At 47.1% G+C, this 21,566-nt stretch overlaps 2 protein-coding genes across 2 annotated transcripts in view; both read left to right on the plus strand.

Annotated features, from left to right (window-relative positions):
* The window catches only part of LOC143981648 (uncharacterized), a 281,237-nt gene that overhangs the window by 180,140 nt on the left and 79,531 nt on the right, over positions 1-21,566 (plus strand). The gene's annotated exons all lie outside the window — the stretch shown is intronic.
* MIX23 (mitochondrial matrix import factor 23) lies at positions 224-21,217 on the plus strand. Its single transcript, XM_077479634.1, has 5 exons — positions 224-421; positions 4,902-5,027; positions 8,745-8,891; positions 14,106-14,165; positions 20,943-21,217. Exons 1-5 carry the CDS (start codon positions 371-373, stop codon positions 20,991-20,993), a joined length of 435 nt encoding a protein of 144 aa, XP_077335760.1. The 5' UTR covers positions 224-370; the 3' UTR covers positions 20,994-21,217.

The raw sequence follows: 21,566 nt of genomic DNA on the forward strand, positions 1-21,566 counted from the left end.
TCGCTGGAACGATTCCACGCACGTAGCGGAGAAAAATTGTCTCCAGTAAGGCCTCCATAATATTATAGATATTGCATGCTACTGTTACGGGGAGGCTCCGACAAAATGGCCGCTTCAACACACATTTATGGGGACATTTTTAGGTAAACCTGATAGCCGTCCTGAACCGACCTTTGAATGATTTCTCCGGGATGACGTGACCCGCTGTTCTGTCAAAAAAGAGTAAAATCGTAGTCTTGACGTAAGGTGTGATGATAGAAGCAGCCCCCTCTGTGGTCGGACAGAGATAACGGCTCAGGCACCGCCGAGGACACCCCAGGAGGAGGTCAGAGGTCAGGGACGGCGGGGTCCTCCCCTTGGCCTTCCCAATATGGCGGCGCCCAGTGAAGAGGTGAGCTGTGAGGATTTCACGGAGTTCCAGGTGAGTGGGGGAGCCGGTAGGTGGGCGGTGAGGGGGGATGGTAGGGGGAGGGGAGAGGAGTTCTCATATATACACCGGACCGGGCTGACCTCTCAATTCCCTCCATAGAGTCACCTCCAACCGTCTGCCCTCTGTACTCCCCACCTGACTCTACAGGGACTGGGGACACACCCCAGCCTTACAGACGCACAGGGGACCCAACCCCCTCCCACAGACAGGGGACCCCCCAACCTCCCCCACACAGGGGACCCCCCCAACCTCCCCCACACAGGGGACCCCCCAACCTCCGCAGACAGGTGACCCCCCCAACCTCCGCAGACAGGTGACCCCCCAAACCTCCTGCAGGCAGGGGACCCCCTCCTCCAACCTCCCACACACAGGGGCCCCTAATATCCTCTTCATGCGGGCACTACAACTCCCAGCATGCCTGGACTGACCACTTTACATTCCGCTCCTGGGAGTGAAGTGTATGTAATGTCTGCGGGGGGGGGGCCACAGGTCACAATGTTCATGCATACAAAGGGTTAACCGCTATATGTGGGGGAGGGGTGAGTGGACCTTAACACAACCCCAGAACTGTGACTGCGCTGTCACCGACTGTCCTGGCAATCGGGACTGGTAGGAGGGGCTCCTGATGATGTCAGCACCATGCTGCCAATCGCAGTGCCGCACAATCAGAAGCCCCTCCCACTGACACAATTAAAGTGTCGGCTTCCCTGGTGTAGAAGGGTTCATGGATCCCATTCATATATTCTACCTTAGAAAGTCATCACCTACTTCAATACTCAGCACTTATCTTGCAAATAAGTAATTTTTCTCCTTCACTGATGAGGTGGTACTGAGGAGAAGGGATTGATTGGCACTGAGGAGGAGGTACTGATGAGATGGCTGCTGAGGAGGAGGGACTGATGAGATGGCCACTGAGGAGGAGGAGGTACTGATGAGATGGCTGCTGAGGAGGAGGGACTGATGAGATGGCCGCTGAGGAGCGACTGATGAGATGGCCGCTGAGGAGCGACTGATGAGATGGCCGCTGAGGAGGAGGGACTGATGAGATGGCCACTGTGGAGGAGGAGGAGGAGGAGGAGGGACTGATGAGATGGCCGCTGAGGAGGAGGGACTGATGAGATGGCCGCTGAGGAGGAGGGACTGATGAGATGGCCGCTGTGGAGGAGGAGGAGGAGGAGGAGGGACTGATGAGATGGCCGCTGTGGAGGAGGAGGAGGGACTGATGAGATGGCCGCTGAGGAGGAGGAGAAGGAGGGACTGATGAGATGGCCGCTGAGGAGGAGGGACTGATGAGATGGCCGCTGAGGAGGAGGGACTGATGAGATGGCCGCTGAGGAGGAGGGACTGATGAGATGGCCGCTGAGGAGGAGGAGGGACTGATGAGATGACCGCTGAGGAGGAGGAGGGACTGATGAGATGGCCGCTGAGGAGGAGGGACTGATGAGATGGCCGCTGAGGAGGAGGGACTGATGAGATGGCCGCTGAGGAGGAGGACGAGGGACTGATGAAATGGCCGCTGAGGAGGAGGAGGAGGGATTGATGAGAGGGCCGCTGAGGAGGAGGAGGAGGAGGGACTGATGAGATGGCCGCTGAGGAGGAGGAGGAGGGACTGATGAGATGGCCGCTGAGAAGGAGGAGGAGGGACTGATGAGATGGCCGCTGAGAAGGAGGAGGAGGGACTGATGAGATGGCCGCTGAGGAGGAGGGACTGATGAGATGGCCGCTGAGGAGGAGGAGGAGGGACTGATGAGATGGCCGCTGAGGAGGAGGAGGAGGGATTGATGAGATGGCCGCTGAGGAGGAGGAGGAGGAGGGACTGATGAGATGGCCGCTGAGGAGGAGGAGGGACTGATGAGATGGCCGCTGAGGAGGAGGAGGGACTGATGAGATGGCCGCTGAGGAGGAGGAGGGACTGATGAGATGGCCGCTGAGGAGGAGGAGGGACTGATGAGATGGCCGCTGAGGAGGAGGAGGGACTGATGAGATGGCCGCTGAGGAGGAGGAGGGACTGATGAGATGGCCGCTGAGGAGGAGGAGGAGGAGGAGGAGGAGGGACTGATGAGATGGCCGCTGAGGAGGAGGAGGGACTGATGAGATGGCCGCTGAGGAGGAGGAGGGACTGATGAGATGACCGCTGAGGAGGAGGAGGGACTGATGAGATGGCCGCTGAGGAGGAGGAGGAGGGACTGATGAGATGGCCGCTGAGGAGGAGGGACTGATGAGATGGCCGCTGAGGAGGAAGGCGGCATATCACCTCCCCAGCTGCCCTCTGAAAGGGGGCTCTCCCGCAGATCACTTCTCAGAGGGGGGCAGCAAGGGCTGTCACATGTCTGAACGAGGCCAAAACACATTGCAGGTAAAAGTACAGAAGAATCCACTATTTCCCTTCTTGCAGATCTCCTCTTGAGTGTCTAATTACTGCCTGTGCTGGGCCAGCTCCTCCACACCTCGCCTCCCTACGTTGCCTTGTATTTTGCACCCAGGGGTGGAGTGAAGGACAATACTATAGAGCAGCAATGAACTTTGGCACTCCAGGTGTTTTGGAACTACACTTCCCATGATATCTCATGCACTCTGCCAGTGTAGTTGAGCATCATGGGAAATGTAAAACATCCGGGGCGCCAAGGTTCACCATCACTGCTATAGAGTGTGACCTGAGTGATGGCTATCAGTCTGCTGTCATCACATCCAAGATGGCGGCACCCAGAGTCTCTTTAGGGGTCTCTAATCACTTTCTGCCCATAGGACATCCTATAAGGTCCCTGAAGTGGAGATACCTGGATGATGGGTGCAGCTGCCGGCATCATTCAGATATCTTTTTTTATCAGCTGCTCATTCCCTGCAATGTAAAAGCAATCCTATCAGCTGTTTAAGGGGGGGGGGGGGGACATCCCCTCCCGCCACCCGTCTTGCCCGTGTGATTGGGGAGCCGGAGAATGAACTCGCCAGCGGTGGTGGTTTACCATAGAGCTGACCGAAGACCAGATGGTCCCCGGCCGTCTCTATGACCCTCGGAGGCCGGAAGCGACATCATGATGTCACTTCCAGCACCAGCAGATGTAAACACTGACGTTTTATATATTTATTTATCTTTGTTGGAAAGCCTGAGATCGATACTTTATTTTTTTTTTAAATCTCAGGCTTTCCAGTCTAGAGGAGAGATGCAGGAGACTGCTAGACCTCACATCTCTCCGTAAAGAGGACCTGTCATTCCCTGTTTTTATATTTCTTGTAATAGGAATAAAAGTGACAAAAAAAATAAAAATTTAATACAAATTATTAAAAATAAAATTCATTAAAGAGAAGGGGTGGGGGGGAGTAAAATAAGGGAAAAAAAACAAAAAAAAACTCCTAATATATATGCAAGGCACACAAGCATATGTAAACATGTGAGGTATCACTGCGATATTTAGAGCAAGAGCAATAATTCTATCGCTAGACCTCCGCTGTAATGCTAAAAGGGTGACTTGTTACATTTTTTAAAGTACCGTAGTTTGTCACAATTCCATGAGCGTGCGCAATTTTAAAACATCACATGTTGGGTACCTATTTATTCGGTGTAAACTTGCCTTTCATATTTTACAAAACAATTGGGGTGTGTGTGTGTGTGTGTGTGTATATGTATATGTATGTATATGTGTGTGTATGTATATATATATATATATATATATATAAAATGTGTGTATATATTGTATTTTTCCCAAGAAAAAAAAAATTGTCTGCAGGACCGCTTTGCAAATATTGTGTAACATAAAATATTGCAACCATCGCCATTTTATTCTCTGGGGTCTGTGTGTGTGTGTGTGTGTGTATATATATATATATATATATATATATTATTGTATTGTATGTATGTTTGGGGATTCTAAGTAATTTTCTAGCAAAAAATACTGATTTAAAAATGAAAGCCCCCACCTCCCCCCGCCTGTACTGGTCAGACTGGTTTGCTTCTGCATGTTGGGTCTCCGGTTACAGAGTCGGGTCTTCAGGAATAGAAAGAATGACATCACAACTGTTCTTATTGTCCGACCAATAAATGCTGAGAGTTCTAACTCCTTCCATAACACAAAAAAAAAAAGACTGTTATACCAAATCCACCCAGGTGGGGGCATTACAGTGTCAGAGCTATATAATGTATGATAATATTGTGTCTGACTGTGGGGGGGAGCATTAGAGTGTAAGCTCCTGTTGTACAGAGACTGAAGCGACTGGCTCAGTGTTCTCTGTACAGCACTGCGGTATATGTTGGAGCTATAGAAATGTATAATAATAATAGTGTGTGACTGTGGGGGGAACATTAGAGTGTAAGCTCCTCTGGTGCACAGACTGATGTGACTGGCTCAGTGATGTCATAATGGGACTGACCCGTCCTGTGGTGTACCAGTTGCTATATATTTTACTGTGTGTAATATCTGTGTGATGTGACCCTCCCCTCCTTGTTTTTGTCCTCCCCCCCCCCCCCCTGTACCAGGAAATCATCCGGGTGATGAGGACGATCGATGATCGCATCGTTCATGAACTGAACACGACCATCCCCACCATCTCCTTTGCTGGAAAGATCGACGCCGGCCAGACCTGCAAACAGCTCTACGAATCTGTAAGTGGGAAACTGAACCGCCGGGATCCGCTCTACAGCTCCAAATAAATTGTTACCAAACTCGAGGCTTAGGAGGTTCTTTTCCAGGATCCGCTTCCTATACAGTGCCTTGAAAAAGTATTCATACCCCTTGACATTTTCCACATTTTTGTCATGTTGCAACCAAAAAATGTAAAAGTATTTTATTGGGATTTTATGTGATAGACCAACACAAAGCGGCACATGATTGTGAAGTGCGAGGAAAATGATAAATGGTTTTCAACATTTTTTACAAGTAAATATGTGAAAAGTGTGGGGGGGGGGGCATTTGTATGACGCCCCCATTACTCTGATACCAATTGCCTCCAGAAGGATATGAGATGGAAAATAAATATATATATATATCTCTCTAATCTCTCTCTATGGCCGCGTACACATGGGCGGACTGTCCGCCCAACTTTGTTCGTCAAACAATACGACAAACAGTCCGCTCAAAATTAGCATGGACGGACTTGACCACACACGATGAACGAACAGTCCGCTGAAACCGTGCGCGATGACATGAACGGCACGTACGACGGGACGAGAAATTCGACGTCCTATACACTGCAATGCAACCTTCGCCGTGTAAATCCTTTCTGAGCATGCGCGAAACTTAGTTTGTCGAACAAGCCTACACACGAGCGGACTGTCCGCCGAAACGGTTGTCAGACTGTCCGCTGAAGCCCACACACGAGCGGACTGTCCGCTGAAACACTGTTCAGTGGACAAAGTTGGGCGAACAGTCCGCCCGTGTGTACGCGGTCTCTCTCTCTCTCTCTCTCTCTCTCTCTCTCGCTCGCTCGCTCGCTCGCTCGCTCGCTCGCTCTCTCGCTCTCTCGCTCTCTCGCTCGCTCTCGCTCTCTCTCGCTCTCTCTCGCTCTCTCTCGCTCTCTCTCTCGCTCTCTCTCTCTCTCTCTCTCTCTCTCTCGCTCTCTCTCTCTCTCTCTCTCTCTCTCTCTCTCTCTCTCGCTCTCGCTCTCGCTCTCTCTCGCTCTCTCTCACTCTCGCTCTCTCTCGCTCTCGCTCTCTCTCGCTCTCTCTCTCTCTCTCTCTCGCTCTCTCTCTCTCTCGCTCTCTCTCTCTCCGCTCTCTCTCTCTCGCTCTCTCTCTCTCTCTCTCTCTCTCTCTCTCTCTCCTATTATTGCTCTCACTCTCTCTCTCTCTCTCTCTCTCCTATTATTGCTCTCACTCTCTCTCTCTCTCTCTCTCCTATTATTGCTCTCACTCTCTCTCTCTCTCTCTCTCCTATTATTGCTCTCACTCTCTCTCTCTCTCTCTCTCTCCTATTATTGCTCTCACTCTCTCTCTCTCTCTCTCTCCTATTATTGCTCTCACTCTCTCTCTCTCTCTCTCTCCTATTATTGCTCTCACTCTCTCTCTCTCTCTCTCTCTCCTATTATTGCTCTCACTCTCTCTCTCTCTCTCTCTCTCCTATTATTGCTCTCACTCTACCGATCACAGCAATACCTCCTATGTGTGGTTTGAACATCGCTTTCATATATGCGTTCGCTTCTGCACGCAAGCTTGGCGGGACAGGGCGCGTTTAAAAAATTTTTTTTTTTTTTTATTTTAATTTTTTTCACTGTTCTTTTAAAAAAAAATGTGTGTCACTTTTATTCTTATTACAAGGAATGTAAAAATCCCTTGTAATAGAAAAAAAGCATGACAGGTCCTCTTATATATGAGATCTGGGGTCAGAGAGACCTCACATCTCATATTTACACTAAAATGCAATTTAAAAAAAAATTTTCATTTGAAAAAAATAAAATAAATAAAATGTCCCTCTAAGAGCTATGGGCAATGACTTGGAGACAGGTGGGGGGCTGGGGGGCATCTTCCCCTCACTCGTCTCCATGTCAGGCCAGGGACAGGTCCAGATCGCCGTCACGGACCTGGCTCCTAACTTTTTTTTAGCTGGCTCCTAGATTCCAAGCAAATTTGTCAACCCCTGACTTATACTTACCTTCCCTGTGCAGTGGTTTTGTACAGAGCAGCTCCCATCCTTTTCGGTCCCGCTCCTGCACTCCTGGCTCCTCCCCCCCCCGAGCAGTGCTCCCAGAGAAAGCAGCTTGCCCTAGGGGCAGCACTGAGCGCTCGCTCTGTGCATAAGACACACAGTCAGGCGCCCCCTCCCCCCCCCCTCTCTCCTCGGGGGCTCCCTGACTGTGATTAATAGCGGTGGGAGCAATTGGGCTTCCACTGCTGTCTCAGCCAATGAGGAGGGAGAGTCCTGGGACAGCTGTGCTTATCTCAAACATGGCTGGATCAGAAGGAGTTGGGGGTAAGGATTTTGGGGGAGGGGGCTGCACACAGAAAGGGGTGTTTTATTTTTATTTTTTTTTATTTTTTTCTCCTTCATGCATAATTACGTGAAGGTAAAGATCGTTCAGCATTTAGAACCACTTTAACCACTAGAGATCCGCGCTATAGCCAAATGACGGCTACAGCGCAGACCTCCTTTGCCGGGACTACGTCTATTGACGTCGTCCCGTGCACGAGCGGCCTGCGCGCCCTCTGTGATTGGCGAGTCTATGAGACTCGCCTGATCAAGGATCCGAGCAAGGGGGCGCTCCCGGCCCCTTACCACATGATCAGCTGTCAGCCAATGACAGCTGATCATGTGATACAACGGAGCCGGTAATCTGCTATTATTCCTCCTCGCGCTGAGAGCGCGAGGAGAAAAAAAAGAGCCGATCACCGGCGGCCGTGATCGGGACATTAGTCCCAATTACGGCCAGCCCTGCCAGTGCCACCTCATGAATAAATAAGTGCCACCCAGCAGTGCCCACAATCTGCCTCAACAACGGTGCTGCACCCCAGTGCCACATATCCGTGCACATCAGTGTCACCTACCAGTGCCACCTATCAGTGCCTATCAGTGGTACCTATCAGTGCCCCTTAGTGCCACTTATCTGTGCCCATCGGTGCCGCCTTATCTGTGCCCATCGGTGCCGCCTTATCTGTGCCCATCGGTGCCGCCTTATCTGTGCCCATCGGTGCCGCCTTATCTGTGCCCATCGGTGCCGCCTTATCTGTGCCTATCGGTGCCGCCTTATCTGTGCCTATCAGTGCCGCCTTATCTGTGCCTATCGGTGCCGCCTTGTCTGTGCCTATCGGTGCACACCAGTGCCGCCTCATCAGCGCACTTCAATGAAGGAGAAAAATGACCTGTTTGCAAAATTGTATAACAAACTATTAAGCATGAATTTTTTTATTTTATTTTTTTGCATCTTTTTTTGTTTGTTTAGCAAAAAATAAAACTCCGAGCTGTAACTAAATACCACCAAAAGAAAGCTCTATTTGTGGGAAAAAAATGATAAAAATTTCATTTGAGTACAGTGTTACATGACCGCGCAATTGTCATTCAAAGTGCATCAGTGCTGAAAGCTGAAAATTGGTCTGGGACTGAGGGGGGTTTAAGTGCCCAGTAAGCAAGTGGTTAAGTACCTTAAGTGAAGTTGGTCTCAGACTGGGAGAGGGTGGGGCAGTACTAGGGGCCAACTGGGAACATGTAAGCAGGAGAAGATCATTTTATTACATGTGTTTGGCAGTAACTGCCATAATGTTCCTGTACTACTTTTTTTTTTTTTTTTTCCCTATACAGAATAACAGTGGCTTTATCCTCCTGATTGCGGGCACATATAGTGGCATTCTTCATATGTTAATAATCCTTTCCATTCTCTCTCCTTCTCCCAGTTGCGGGAAGTTCACGTCTCCCGGGAGAAAGCCATAAAGAATTGTATCACTCAGTCATCCAGCAATGTGAACCGACTGCAGGAGTCGAGGAGGAAGGACTCCGACAATCTACCGCTAATTAAACAGCTCAGGAAAGAGCAGACTAAGGTGAGAGCGGCTGCAGGGGAGGGGGGAAGCTCTGAGGCGGTCGCCTTTTTATCGCTGTGCTGGGTATACCGCCTGTCATCATCTCTGTGTACATTGTACTCTGCACAGCTGGGGGGGGACATTCATATGGAAATACAGATATCTATATTTAGTGTCGGGCTTTTCTCTTTGAGAATGAAGAAAAGACTCGGCACTAAAATAGATACAAATCCTGACTGTATGTTGTTTAGATTGCTCTGTGCTCCATGGAACATACTCCATTCCCATGTGTTTTTTTTTTTTTTCCACCTTTTTTGCACCCTCTTTGCTATCTCAGTGATGGTGGGTTTTGATTTCCTACCAAAAAGAGCAGAGACCACATCCTCTGCTAATGGGAATGTTGCAGTTGCCGGTGAGGGTGAATGAAAAGCCTGTGCTGGGGCCAACTGTCAGAGGTGAATTCTCCTCGTTTATGTAGAAGGGTGTTTTCATTTCCTGTTGTGTCTTTGGGACAGGAAGTGGAAGGTAATCTCCTTCTTTAAAAAGATAAGTATAGGAATCAGTTTTTTTCCCTTAACCGGTCCCGACCGGCGCACGCCGATGTACGTCGGCAGAATGGCACGGGCAGGCATATTGGCGTACAGGTACGTGCAATCTTCAATGCTGCCCTGCCATCACGAGCGCGGCGCCAGCGGCGTGCTCACGTGCTGGTCGGGACCCCCGTGAGTCCGGTCGCGGGTCCCGCGGGCTCGATCGCAGCGGCATACCCGCGATCGTCTCACGGGGCGGCTGAATGGAGGAAATGCCGTTGTAAACAGCACTTCCCCGTTCTGCCTAGTAACTAGTGATGCCGATTGGAGCAGAGATCAGTGTTCACTAAATGAAAGCCCAGCCCCCCCCCCCCCCCACAGTTAGTAACACGCCCCTAGGAACACTTAACCCCTACACTGCCACCCACTGGTTAACCCCTTCACTGCCAGTGTCATTTACACAGGAATCAGTGCATTTATATAGCACTGATTGCTGTATAAATGACAATGGTCCCAAAAATGTCCGATGTGTCCGCTGCAATGTCGCAGTCACAGTAAAAATCGCAGATCGCCGCCATTACTAGTAAAAAAAAATAAAAAAAAAAAAATAATAATAAATTATTAATAAAAATGCCATAAAACTATCCCTATTTTGTAAACGCTACAACTTTTCCGCAAACCAATCAATAATTGCTTATTATATATATATATTTTTTATTTTTATTTTTTTAACAAAAATATGTAGAAGAATATGTATCGGCCTAAACTGAGGGAAAAAAATGTTTTTTATATATATTTTTTGGGGATATTTATTATAACAAAAAGTAAAAAAGAATGCGTTTTTTTTTTTTTTTTTCAAAATTGTCGCTCTATTTTTGTTTATATCGCAAAAAATAAAAACCCCAGAGGTGATCAAATACCACCAAAAGAAAGCTCTATTTGTGGGAAAAAAAAGGACGTCAATTTTGTCAGTTAAAGCGTCACAGTGCCGAATCGCAAAAAGTGGTCTGGTCTTTGACCAGCAAATTGGTCCGGTCTGTAAGTGGTTAATCATATTTGCCTAGGTGGATGCAGCATGAGGCTGATGCTGCATCTGTCCCCCGGCGTCCCTGCACTGAGAACCGAGCGATTGTACACCACTGATAGCTCGGTTCTCTCGGCTCCCTGAGCGGAGAGCTGCTGACTGTCGGTCAGCAGCTCTCCTGCTCTGCTCCCTCCTCGCTCATTGGAGTGCTTAGCTGTGGAGCGGGCGGGGGGAGCGGCCGTCTCATCGGCTCGCTGAGAGGCTGAGACAACCATCAGTCCAGGCACCAGGCAGATCCAAACTCCCAGAGTCGGGAAGACACGGTGCCTGGACTGATCTGTGTGACGTCGGCAAAGAGCGGACTTCAGACCACTCTCTGCTGAAAACGGGTCACAGGAGTCCAAAACATAGGAGAAGCCCAGCCAAACGAGCTCAGGCTGGACACAGAAAGCAAAAAAATAAAGGTGATTAACGCCTCACTAATCCATTATAAACGTAAAATTAATAAAAATAACATACTTGCACTAACGCATTTTGCCAGCATTTCAATACTTGTGTTTAATATTCTTCTTGATCTATTAGGCTAGGTTACGATGTTCCACGTCCAGATCGCTTTAAGAGAGTTGGGGGGGGGGGGGGGGCTAAAATTATAGATAAATGAGCCCTTAGTGTCCTGTAATTCTGATGTCTTCCATCGGGTGTTACCTCCCCCCATGGATCTGTTAGTGTCCAGTAATTCTCATTGTTGGCAACAGTGGGGCACCTTCTCCTCCAAAAAATTGTAATGGATTTCCTGGTGTCCTGTAGTTTACATTGTCCTCCAGTAGGGGGACCCCTCTCCTCACGCACACACACACTCCTATTGAATCTATTAGTGTCCTGTAATGCACATTGTCCTCCAGTAGGGGGACCCCTCTCCTTGCACACTCTTTTACTGAATCTATTAGCAGGGGGACCCCTCTCCTCGCACACTCTCCTTCTGAATCTATTAGTGTCCTGTAATGCACATTGTCCTCCAGTAGGGGGACCCCTCTCCTCACACACTCTCTCCAACTGTGAATCTATTATTGTCCTGTAATGCACATTGCCCTCCAGTAGAGGGACCCCTTCCCTCACGCACATTCTCCTACTGAATCTATTAGTGTTTTGTAATGCACATTGTCCTCCAGTAGGGGGACCCCTCTCCTCACACACTCTCCTACTTAATCTATTAGTAGGGGGACCCCTCTCCTCACACACTCTCCTACTGAATCTATTAGTGTTTTGTAATGCATATTGTCCTCCAGTAGGGGGGGCCCCTCTCTTCACACACTCTCCTTCTGAATCTTAGTGTCCTGTAATACACATTGCACCCTAGTATGGGGACCCCTCTCCTCACACACTCTCCTTCTGGATATATTAGTGTTCTGTAATGCACATTCTCCTCCAGTAGGGGGACCCCTCTCTTCACACACTCTCCTTCTGGATCTATTAGTGTTCTGTAATGCACATTGTCCTCCAGGGGTAGGCAATCTTGAAGAGGTGGAGATCTACCTGAACAATACACACACACACTCCTACTGGATGTTCGTTTACTGTAATTCACATAGTGTTCCACCAGGGGGAGCCCTCTTCTCTCACTGTCTTCCAGCAGAAGTGACCTCCTCATACACACTCCTACTGAATCTTGGTGTCCTGTAATGTACATTTTCCTCCAGTAGGGGGACCCCTCTCCTCACACGCTCTCCCACTGAATCTATTAGTGTCCTGTAATGTACATTGTCCTCCAGTAGGGAGACCCCTCTCTTCACACACTCCTACTGAATCTTAGTGTCCTGTAATGCACATTGTCCTCCAGCAGGGGGACCCCTCTCCTCACACACACTCCTACTGAATCTATTAGTGTCCTGCAATGCACATTGTCCTCCAGCAGGGGGACCCCTCTCCTCACACCAGGGGTAGGCAATCTTGAAGAGATGGAGATCTACCTGAACAATAGTAGAGAAGTCAAAGATCTCTGGGCACAGTGTCACCTCCTCACACCCGTATTACCACGTTGCTGTCGCATGCATTGCGTGGCACTTGTGGGTTTAATTCGGGTGGTGAGCACACAACATATCACCTCCTCACCACCTGTCAAATGCACACGTATCGCTTTTTAGAGGAGCAGCAGTGCTTGCTGCACTTGTGAATGAACCCATAGTTGCAGTTGGCAGTGGCACCCTTGGGGCTCGTTCACGCGTAAAGTTGGGGGAGGGTTGGTAAAACCCTGTGGTTCAGTGTGAAAGCAGCCCTATACTATTCTGCCCGGTGTATTGCTTCATATTGACCTGAAGATCTTTTCTTTCCTGCTGATGGCACCACTCTGGAGACCGCTAGCCGGGACAAGAGGTGGGGTGCAGTTGGTATCACTCCACATAGGACAGGACCTGGCACTACAAAGGAGGCATCAGATTATGCGGCTCTTGTTCCCTACTACAGCTCCAACTTTACAAGTAGTCCCTTTGCATTGCACTTTGTCTGATGCTCTAGGATGGCGGGTCAGCAAGCCCAGACCGCGATCTACCAGTCACCTGTCCGCCATCTACAGGTTGCTGACCCCCCCGCCTTACACACACTCCTGGATGTTCGTTTCCTGTAATTCACATTGTGTTCCACCAGGTGGAGCCCTCTTCTCTCACTGTCTTCCAGCAGAAGTGACCTCCTCGCACACACCTACTGAATCTTGGTGACCTGTAATGTACATTGTCCTCCAGCAGGGGGACCCCTCTCCTCACACACTCCTACTGAATCTTAGTGTACTGTAATGTACATTGTCCTCCAGCAGGGGGACCCCTCTCCTCACACACTCCTACTGAATCTTAGTGTACTGTAATGTACATTGTCCTCCAGCAGGGGGACCCCTCTCCTCACACACTCCTACTGAATCTATTAGTGTCCTGTAAGGCACATTGTCCTCCAGCAGGGGGACCCCTCTCCTCATGCTCTCTTACTGAATCTATTAGTGTCCTGTAATGCACATTGTCCTCCAGCAGGGGGACCCCTCTCCTCACACACTCCTACTGAATCTTAGTGTACTGTAATGTACATTGTCCTCCAGCAGGGGGACCCCTCTCCTCACACACTCCTACTGAATCTTAGTGTACTGTAATGTACATTGTCCTCCAGCAGGGGGACCCCTCTCCTCACACACTCCTACTGAATCTATTAGTGTCCTGTAAGGCACATTGTCCTCCAGCAGGGGGACCCCTCTCATGCTCTCTTACTGAATCTATTAGTGTCCTGTAATGCACATTGTCCTCCAGCAGGGGGACCCCTCTCCTCACACACTCCTACTGAATCTTAGTGTCCTGTAATGCACATTGTCCTCCAGCAGGGGGACCCCTCTCCTCATGCTCTCCTACTGAATGTATTAGTGTCCTGTAATGCACATTGTCCTCCAGCAGGGGGACCCCTCTCCTCATGCTCTCCTACTGAATCTATTAGTGTCCTGTAATGTACATTGTCCTCCAGCAGGGGGACCCCTCTCCTCGCACACACTCCTACTAAATCTATTAGTGTCCTGTAATGTACATTGTCCTCCAGCAGGGGGACCCCCTCCTCATACACACTCCTACTGAATCTTAGTGTCCTGTAGTTCACATTGTACTCCACCAGGGGGCGCCCCTCTCTTACACTCTCTCTCTCCTTTTTGTTTTCTAGTTGAAGCTGCTGCAGTCTGAGCTGAACGTAGAAGAAGTAGTGAATGATAGAAGCTGGAAGGTAAGGTGACCTGTCTCTGGTGTATCCTCTGTGCTGAGAGAAGTGTGCAGGGTGCCAGTGTGCCCTCCCCCCCCCCCCCACCCCCCCACTTCCTGAAAATGCAAGCTGCCCGGCTGTTCTCAGTCCCTGACCCAGAACAACAATGTGGATCCGGAGTTTTTTTTTTCTTCTTCATTTTGCTAAATGTGTTTTTCTGGCACAGCCAATAAGAAAGTATTAAAACCCGACCAGAGCCAGTAAACTAGCATTTTCAGAAGTTTAGCAGTAGCAGCTTTTGGATTTCTCCCTGTTTTTGCTTTTTTTTTTGTACTTTTCTCTTTTAGTATTTTGTGGGGTCACTTTTATGGGCTCATTCAGACGGACGATGACGCCCCTCCTCCGTGCAGCCTCTGTATCGGCATCCACTTCTATAGGCTGCCTGCGTGCGGCTCCGGGATGGATGCAGACGCAGCAAACGGCAGCTCAGCATCGGGCGCGGGTGTCATCGCCCATTTGAGTGCCCCCCCCCCCCCCCCCCCCGATATCTTAGTTGACATTACCGGGTCCATCGTGTTCTTTTTCTGTTTTTATTCTTTGTTCTAAATAGTAAACGCGGCACAAGTCCTTTATAACACCCCTTTCACACCGATGGCGTTTTGCAGGCGCTATAGCGTTAGAAATGGCGCCTGCAATCCACCCTAAAGAAGCTGCACCTTTGTCTGTAGTGTGAAGGCCCCGAGGGCTCTCACAGTGGAGCGGTGCGCTGGCAGGACGTCAGGGAAAAGTCCCGCCAGCAGCTTCTTTGGAGCGGTGGAGGAGCAGTGTGTTTACCGCTCCTCCACCGCTGCTCCCCATTGAAATCAATGGGGCAGCACTATAATGCCGCTGGCAAAACGCCGCTATTGCGGAGTATTGCCGATGGGTTTTAACCCTTTCGCAGCCACTAGCGCGGGGGGGGTAAAAGCGCCCCGCTAGCGGCCAAAATGCACCGCAAATCCGGCGGTAAAACGCCGCTAAAAATAGCGGCGTTTTACCACCGACGCAAAGGGCGGTGTGGAGTGAAAGGGGTCTTAGGGCGCTGGTGTAGGCAGTGCAGTCTTAAGGCTGGGTTCACACTGCAGCGATGCGGGAACGCCGCGAATCCGCGGCGGGTTTCCCGCATCGCATACCTCCCCGGCGGCAGTTCACACTGCCCTATGCGGACTGCTAGGAGTGTCAGTGAAACGTTAATGACACCCCCAGATCAGTTCGCATATCGCAGTGCGATCTGCAAACTCGGACAGGAATCGGATCGCAATGGTGTGAACACCCATGCGATCCGATTCTGCTGCGGACCAAAAAAAAAGGGTCCTGTGCGAGTTTGGAGCGGGTGCGATGCGAATTCAGCCATACTATCTGTATACTATCTGTATACTATCTGTATGGCTGAACTCTCATCGCACAGAGATCGGATGTGATTTGCACTGCAGTGCGGTGCGAATCACATCCGTTCTCATAAACCGCTGCAATGTGAACCCAGCCTTCAAGCATTGATTTGTAAAGGGGTGTGATAGCGGGGATCTCTAAGGCCCCTTTCACATTTGTGCAACTTTTCCTGCGACTTGGGACTGCGAAGTCGCATGACAAGTCGTACCCCCCCCCCCCATGATTTCCAATGAGTACCGGTCATATCTGTGCGACTTCAAAGTAGTCCCCGCACTAGTCCGACTTTGATGCGACTTGAGGTCCATAGAACTCGAGATCACACAGGTATGGCTTCAAGTCACCTCACTTTCAGGTCACACAAGTGTGAAAGGGGAATAAGTACATAAAAAAAAAAAGTATGGGGAAAAAAAAATACAGTTGGTTTTAATTTCTTGATTTTTTGCCAAAAAATGTTGACAATTTTGGTGCAACTTTGCACCAAAATTTGTCAAAATTGTTTGGTAAATCAAGAAACCTGTCACCAGTTATAGGATGATGCTGTACTGCACTGGTGACAGTATGTGGGGGAAAAAAAATGATACAAATTGTTTAATTTCTTTTCTTGATTTTCCAAAAAGTTGCACTTTGCACCAAAATTTTTTATTTTTATTTTTTTTTGGGGGAAAAAAGACAATTTTGGTGCAAAGTGCAACTTTTTGGAAAATCAAGAAAAGAAAAGAAATTAAACAATTTGTATTTTTTCTTTTTTTTTTTTTTTTAACATCCTGTCAGTCAGTGTCCCTGATCACCACCACACCACGCCAGTCATATGACGACGCTGCACTGCTGACGGTATGTAAATTTTTTGGAAAATCAAGAAATGAAACAATTTGTATTTTTTTTTTTTTTTTAACCATACTGTCAGCAGTGCAGCGTCATCATATGACTAGCATGGTGGTGATCAGGGACACTGACAGGATGTATAAAAAAATATATACAAAATTGTTTAATTTCTTGATTTTTTTTCCCCAAAAAAATTTGACAATTTTGATGCAAAGTGCAACTTTTCAAAATCGAGAAATTAAACAATTTGTATTATTTTTTTCCCCCACATACTGTCACCAGTGCAGTACAGCATCATCCTATAACTGGTGACAGGATGTAAAAAAATAAATAAATCCCTAATTACTCCCCCAGAGTAGTACAGTGTCACTTTGATGACAAACTACTCTTTTAAAAGTACCTAAAAAAAAAAAAAAAAAAAATTTAAATAAAGTACTTTTTTTTAGATTCATTTTTATTTATTTTTTTTACATACTTTTATTAGAGTGACAGTATGTGTGGTGTGTGGGGGAATAATACAAATTGTTAAATTATTCCCCCACACACCACACATACTGTCACTCTGATAAAAGTATGTAAAAAAATAAATAAAAATGAATCTAAAAAAAAGTACTTTATTAAAACTTTTTTTTTTTTTTTACGTACTTTTAAAAGAGTAGTTTGTCATCAAAGTGACACTGTACTACTCTGGGGGAGTAATTAGGGATTTATTAATTTTTTTACATCCTGTCACCAGTTATAGGATGATGCTGTACTGCACTGGTGACAGTATGTGGGGGAAAAAATAAATAAAAATTGTTTAATTTCTTGATTTTCCGAAAAGTTGCACTTTGCATCAAAATTGTCAATTTTTTTTTTTTTTTTTTGAAAATCAAGAAATTAAACAATTTTATTTTATTTTTTTATTTTTTTTTACATCCTGTCAGTGTCCCTGATCACCACCATGCCAGTCATATGATGACGCTGCACTACTGACAGTATGGTTAAAAAAAAAAAAAAAAAATACAAATTGTTTTCTTTCTTGATTTTCCAAAAATTGACATATTGTCACCAATGCAGCGTCGTCATATGACTGGCGTGGTGGTGATCAGGGACACTGACTGGTGACGGGATGTAAAAAAAAATAAATAAATAAATAAAAAATCCCTGATTACTCCCCCAGAGTAGTACAGTGTCACTTTGATGACATTAACCACTTCAGCCCGGACCAATTGTCAGCCTAAGGACCAGAGGTCTTTTTACAATTTCGCACTGCGCTGCTTTAACTGGTAATTGCGCGGTCATGCAATGTGGTACCCAAACGAAATTTGTGTCCTTTTCTTCCCACAAATAGAGCTCTCTTTTGATGGTATTTGATTGCCTCTGCGATTTTTATTTTTTGCGATATAAATGGAAAAAGACCGAAAATTTTGAGAAAAAAAAGATATTTTCTACTTTTTGTTATAAGAAAAATCGAATAAACTCAATTTTAGTCATACATTTAGGGCAAAATGTATTCAGCCACATGTCTTTAGTAAAAAAAAATGTCAATAAGTGTATATTTATTGGTTTGCGCAAAAGTTATAGCGTCTACAAACTAGAGCACATTTTCTGGAATTTACACAGCTTTTAATTTATGACTGCCTATCTCATTTATTGAGGTGCTAAAATGGCAGGGCAGTACAACCCCCCCCCCCCCCCCAAATGACCCCATTTTGGAAAGTAGACACCCCAAGGAAATTGCTAAGGGGCATGTTGAGCCCATTGAATATTTATTTATTTTTTTTGTCCCAAGTGATTGAAAAATGACACAAAAAAAAAAAAAAAAGTTTACAAAAAGTTGTCACTAAATGATATATTGCTCACACATGCCATAGTTATATGTGGAATTGCACCCCAAAATATATTCTGCTGCTTCTCCTGAGTATGAGGATACCACATGTGTGGGACTTTTTGGAAGTCTAGTCACGCACGGCACCCCGAAAACCAATCACCACCTTCAGGATTTCTAAGGGTGCAAATTTTTGATTTCACTCCTCACTACCTATCACAGATTCGAAAGCCATAAAATGCCAAAATAGCACAAACCCCCCCCCCCCCAAATGACCCCATTTTGGAAAGTAGACACCCCAAGCTATTTACTGAGAGGCATGTTGAGTCCATGGAATATTTTATATTTTGCCACAAGTTGGAGGAATATTTTTTTTTTTTTTTTGCACAAAGTTGTCACTAAATGATATATTGCTCACACATGCTATGGGCATAAGTGAAATTACACCCCAAAATAAATTCTGCTGCTTCTCCCGAGTACGGGGATACCACATGTGGGGGACTTTTTGGGAGCCTAGCCACGTACGGGACCCCGAAAACCAAGCACTGCCTTCCGGATTTAAATATAAAATGCTACCAAAAAAAACTGTTAGCGATCGCAGGGATCAGGCCTGACTCTGCGATCGCTGCAGTTATGCGTTTAGTGTTTTGTAAGTGACAGTGATCGATCGATACTGCACTTGGGTGGGCTGGGCGGAGGGGCAAAACGCAGGTGCTAGCAGGTATCTGGGCTGATCCTGCTAACAATGCGTTTTTTTGGAACCCTAAACTGCTGGGGACGCTAGTATAGATCTGATCAGATCAGATATTGATCTGTTCAGATTCTATACCACTACAGGAGGTTTATGCTTTGCGCGTGGGTGTTAGCGGTACTGGCACTAACCTAGCGCTGCCTGGGGCGACTCAGACCTTGACCCTAAAACCTAATTGATATCACCCGCCGGGTGATCAGGGGGTTAAACCTTTATTGGGTAATAAATGGTGGGTGCCCTGATGCTATAAAAAGCAAACTAACCAGAGTCACCCGTAAGACTTATACGGTGATCACTGGTGAAAGGGTTAACTAGGGGCAATCAGGGGGTTAAAACCATTATTGGGTAGTATATCGGGGTACCTAGCGCTATAAAAACCTGGCGGTGAACCTAAAAAAATAACTAGCTACCTAGCGACACTAATGCAGCGATCAGAAAAACGATCGCTTAGTGACACTGGCAAAAGGGGTGAAAGGGTTAACTCTAGGGGCAATCAGGGGGTTAAACCTTTATTGGGGGGTGATAGGGGGCTACCCTGGACCTAACACTAACTGCCCTGACACTTTTTACTGTCACAACTGACACTGAATGCAGTGATCAGTAAATAAATGATCACTGCAATCGGTGACACTGTGACTGGGAGGGCGGGGGGTGATCGGGGGGGGGTTTGTGTGCCTACATGTCAGTGTAGTGTTTGGTGCACTTACTTTCACTGTTCTCCTCGTAGTCCGGTCAAAAAGACCGCCCCGAGGAGAATGACATCACTTCTTCCCTGCCTGTGTTTACTATACACAGTGGGAGGAAGCTTGTCATTGGCCAGGAGCGATCGAGAGGGGATGGCCAGAAACCAAAGGCCATCCCCTCATCCCAGATCGCTCCTGAAGCGAAACGGAGCACCGCATCCAGCGGGAGGGGGTCCGATCGGACCCCCCACCCGCTGGAAGGCAAGCAAGTACATGTACATGCTTGTGCCTGTACATGCCATTCTGATGACGTACATTGGCATGCGGTGGTCCTTAAGTGGTTAAACTACTCTGATAAAAGTACGTTAAAAATAAAAAAATTAAAAATGAATATAAAAAAAAATACTTTTTTTTATTTATTTTTTACATACTTTTATCAGAGTAGTTTAATGTCATCAAAGTGACACTGTACTACTCTGGGGCAGTAATCGGGGATTTTTATTTATTTTTTTACATCCTATCACCAGTCAGTGTCCCTGATCACCACCACACCAGTCATATGATGTTTGTGTTTTTTTTTTTTTTTTAACACTTTTATTCAATGATGATCATTGCAACAGCAAAGTTTTCAACCTTCATGAAGGGGTTACATTCATAAATGGCTGTGATTTACTAGCGATCTGTGATTGGCCCGGGTTAGTTATACTTTGCTTATACAAAGAAAGTTGACTACTACTAGTTTATGCCACAGTTCACACCACATGCAGTCTGTTGCGTTTTTATTTTATTTATTTTTTCTCTGCATCAAAAAGCATGGAAAGTAGGTTATATGGTTTCCAATTGCATAGTTGACACCAGTGCGGCCAGTTCCAGGGCTTCCCAGTTCCAGGAGAAAAAAAAAGAAAAGAATATTCTGAAATTTTCTTGCACTGGACTATACTAGAAAGCACTGGAACGCATGAAAAATGCACCGCACCCCAGTATAGTTTAAAAAAAAAAAAGAAAAAAGAAATAAAAAAATGCATGTGGAAATGCGCCAAAACGCGTTAAAATCGCGCATGCAAAAATGCATCCGGAAGGGATCTGGAGTGCGTTTTTTGTTGTGTGGACCGGCCCTAAAAGGGAATCTCTGAGGGCAACGTTTGGAAATGACTTTTAACCTTTGATCTTTCTGGGTTCCCAAGGCAGCCCTGACAGTTTTCCTTTCACGCACCGCGCCTCCTGTCTTTAGCACAGCTGCATTGTATTGCTGGATTCCATGTACTTCGGTGTCCAGAGTTACCCTTTAAACTTCTTCCATCTTTCAGATATTCAATGAGCGCTGCCGGCTACACTACAAACCTCCGAAGGACCAGTGACTCAGGGGACGCTCTGTTTCTGCGCTCTGATTGGACAGTGGAGGATTCCGGTGAAGCGGATCTTGACATGGAATCGGTTTTCTCCCGTCTGTGATTGGACATAGACCGACAGACGTAAATCTCACTTCTAGGATCAGGCTGTCCGGACGGATACGTTCTGCCATTTTGTATTAAATTCTTTGTGACAATGTTTTATAGCCATTAAATATCATTTTCAGAGGGAAGTTATGCCTGTGATTTATCTCCTGTGGACAGCCGGGTCATTTGTGTTCAGTTATCCTTCACCAGACTGGATCCAGGAATGACGATCGCCATTTGGTTTGGAACGTTTTGTTACAGAAATTGCTTTTAAAAAAAAGAAGCTCAGACCCATCACGTTTTTATCTCTTGGTGTTTCTATTGGTGAGATCCCCCCTGCTACATTCCCAGGTCTGTCCATATTATGAGAGGTTCCCACCATCCCAGTGCTGAGTTCCCGGGTCTGTACACCCGCTGTGCCCATTATGAGGGGTTCCCACCATCCCTGTGCTGAGTTCCTGGGTCTGTACACCTTCTGTGCCCATTATGAGGGGT

This window comes from Lithobates pipiens, unplaced genomic scaffold (genome assembly GCF_037356315.1).
Source record: "Lithobates pipiens isolate NorthernLeopardFrog02 unplaced genomic scaffold, aLitPip1_a1.2 Scaffold_16, whole genome shotgun sequence".
NCBI lineage: Eukaryota > Metazoa > Chordata > Amphibia > Anura > Ranidae > Lithobates > Lithobates pipiens.

What these genes read in the sequence shown, in the direction of transcription:
- MIX23 (XM_077479634.1), top strand. Translation starts at nt 371, where the DNA reads ATGGCGGCGCCCAGTGAAGAGGTGAGCTGTGAGGATTTCACGGAGTTC. An exon ending in AGGATTTCACGGAGTTCCAG is followed by an intron (nt 422 to 4,901) that starts GTGAGTGGGGGA and finishes CCCCTGTACCAG; the next exon opens with GAAATCATCCGGGTGATGAG. An exon ending in TGAATGATAGAAGCTGGAAG is followed by an intron (nt 14,166 to 20,942) that starts GTAAGGTGACCT and finishes TCCATCTTTCAG; the next exon opens with ATATTCAATGAGCGCTGCCG.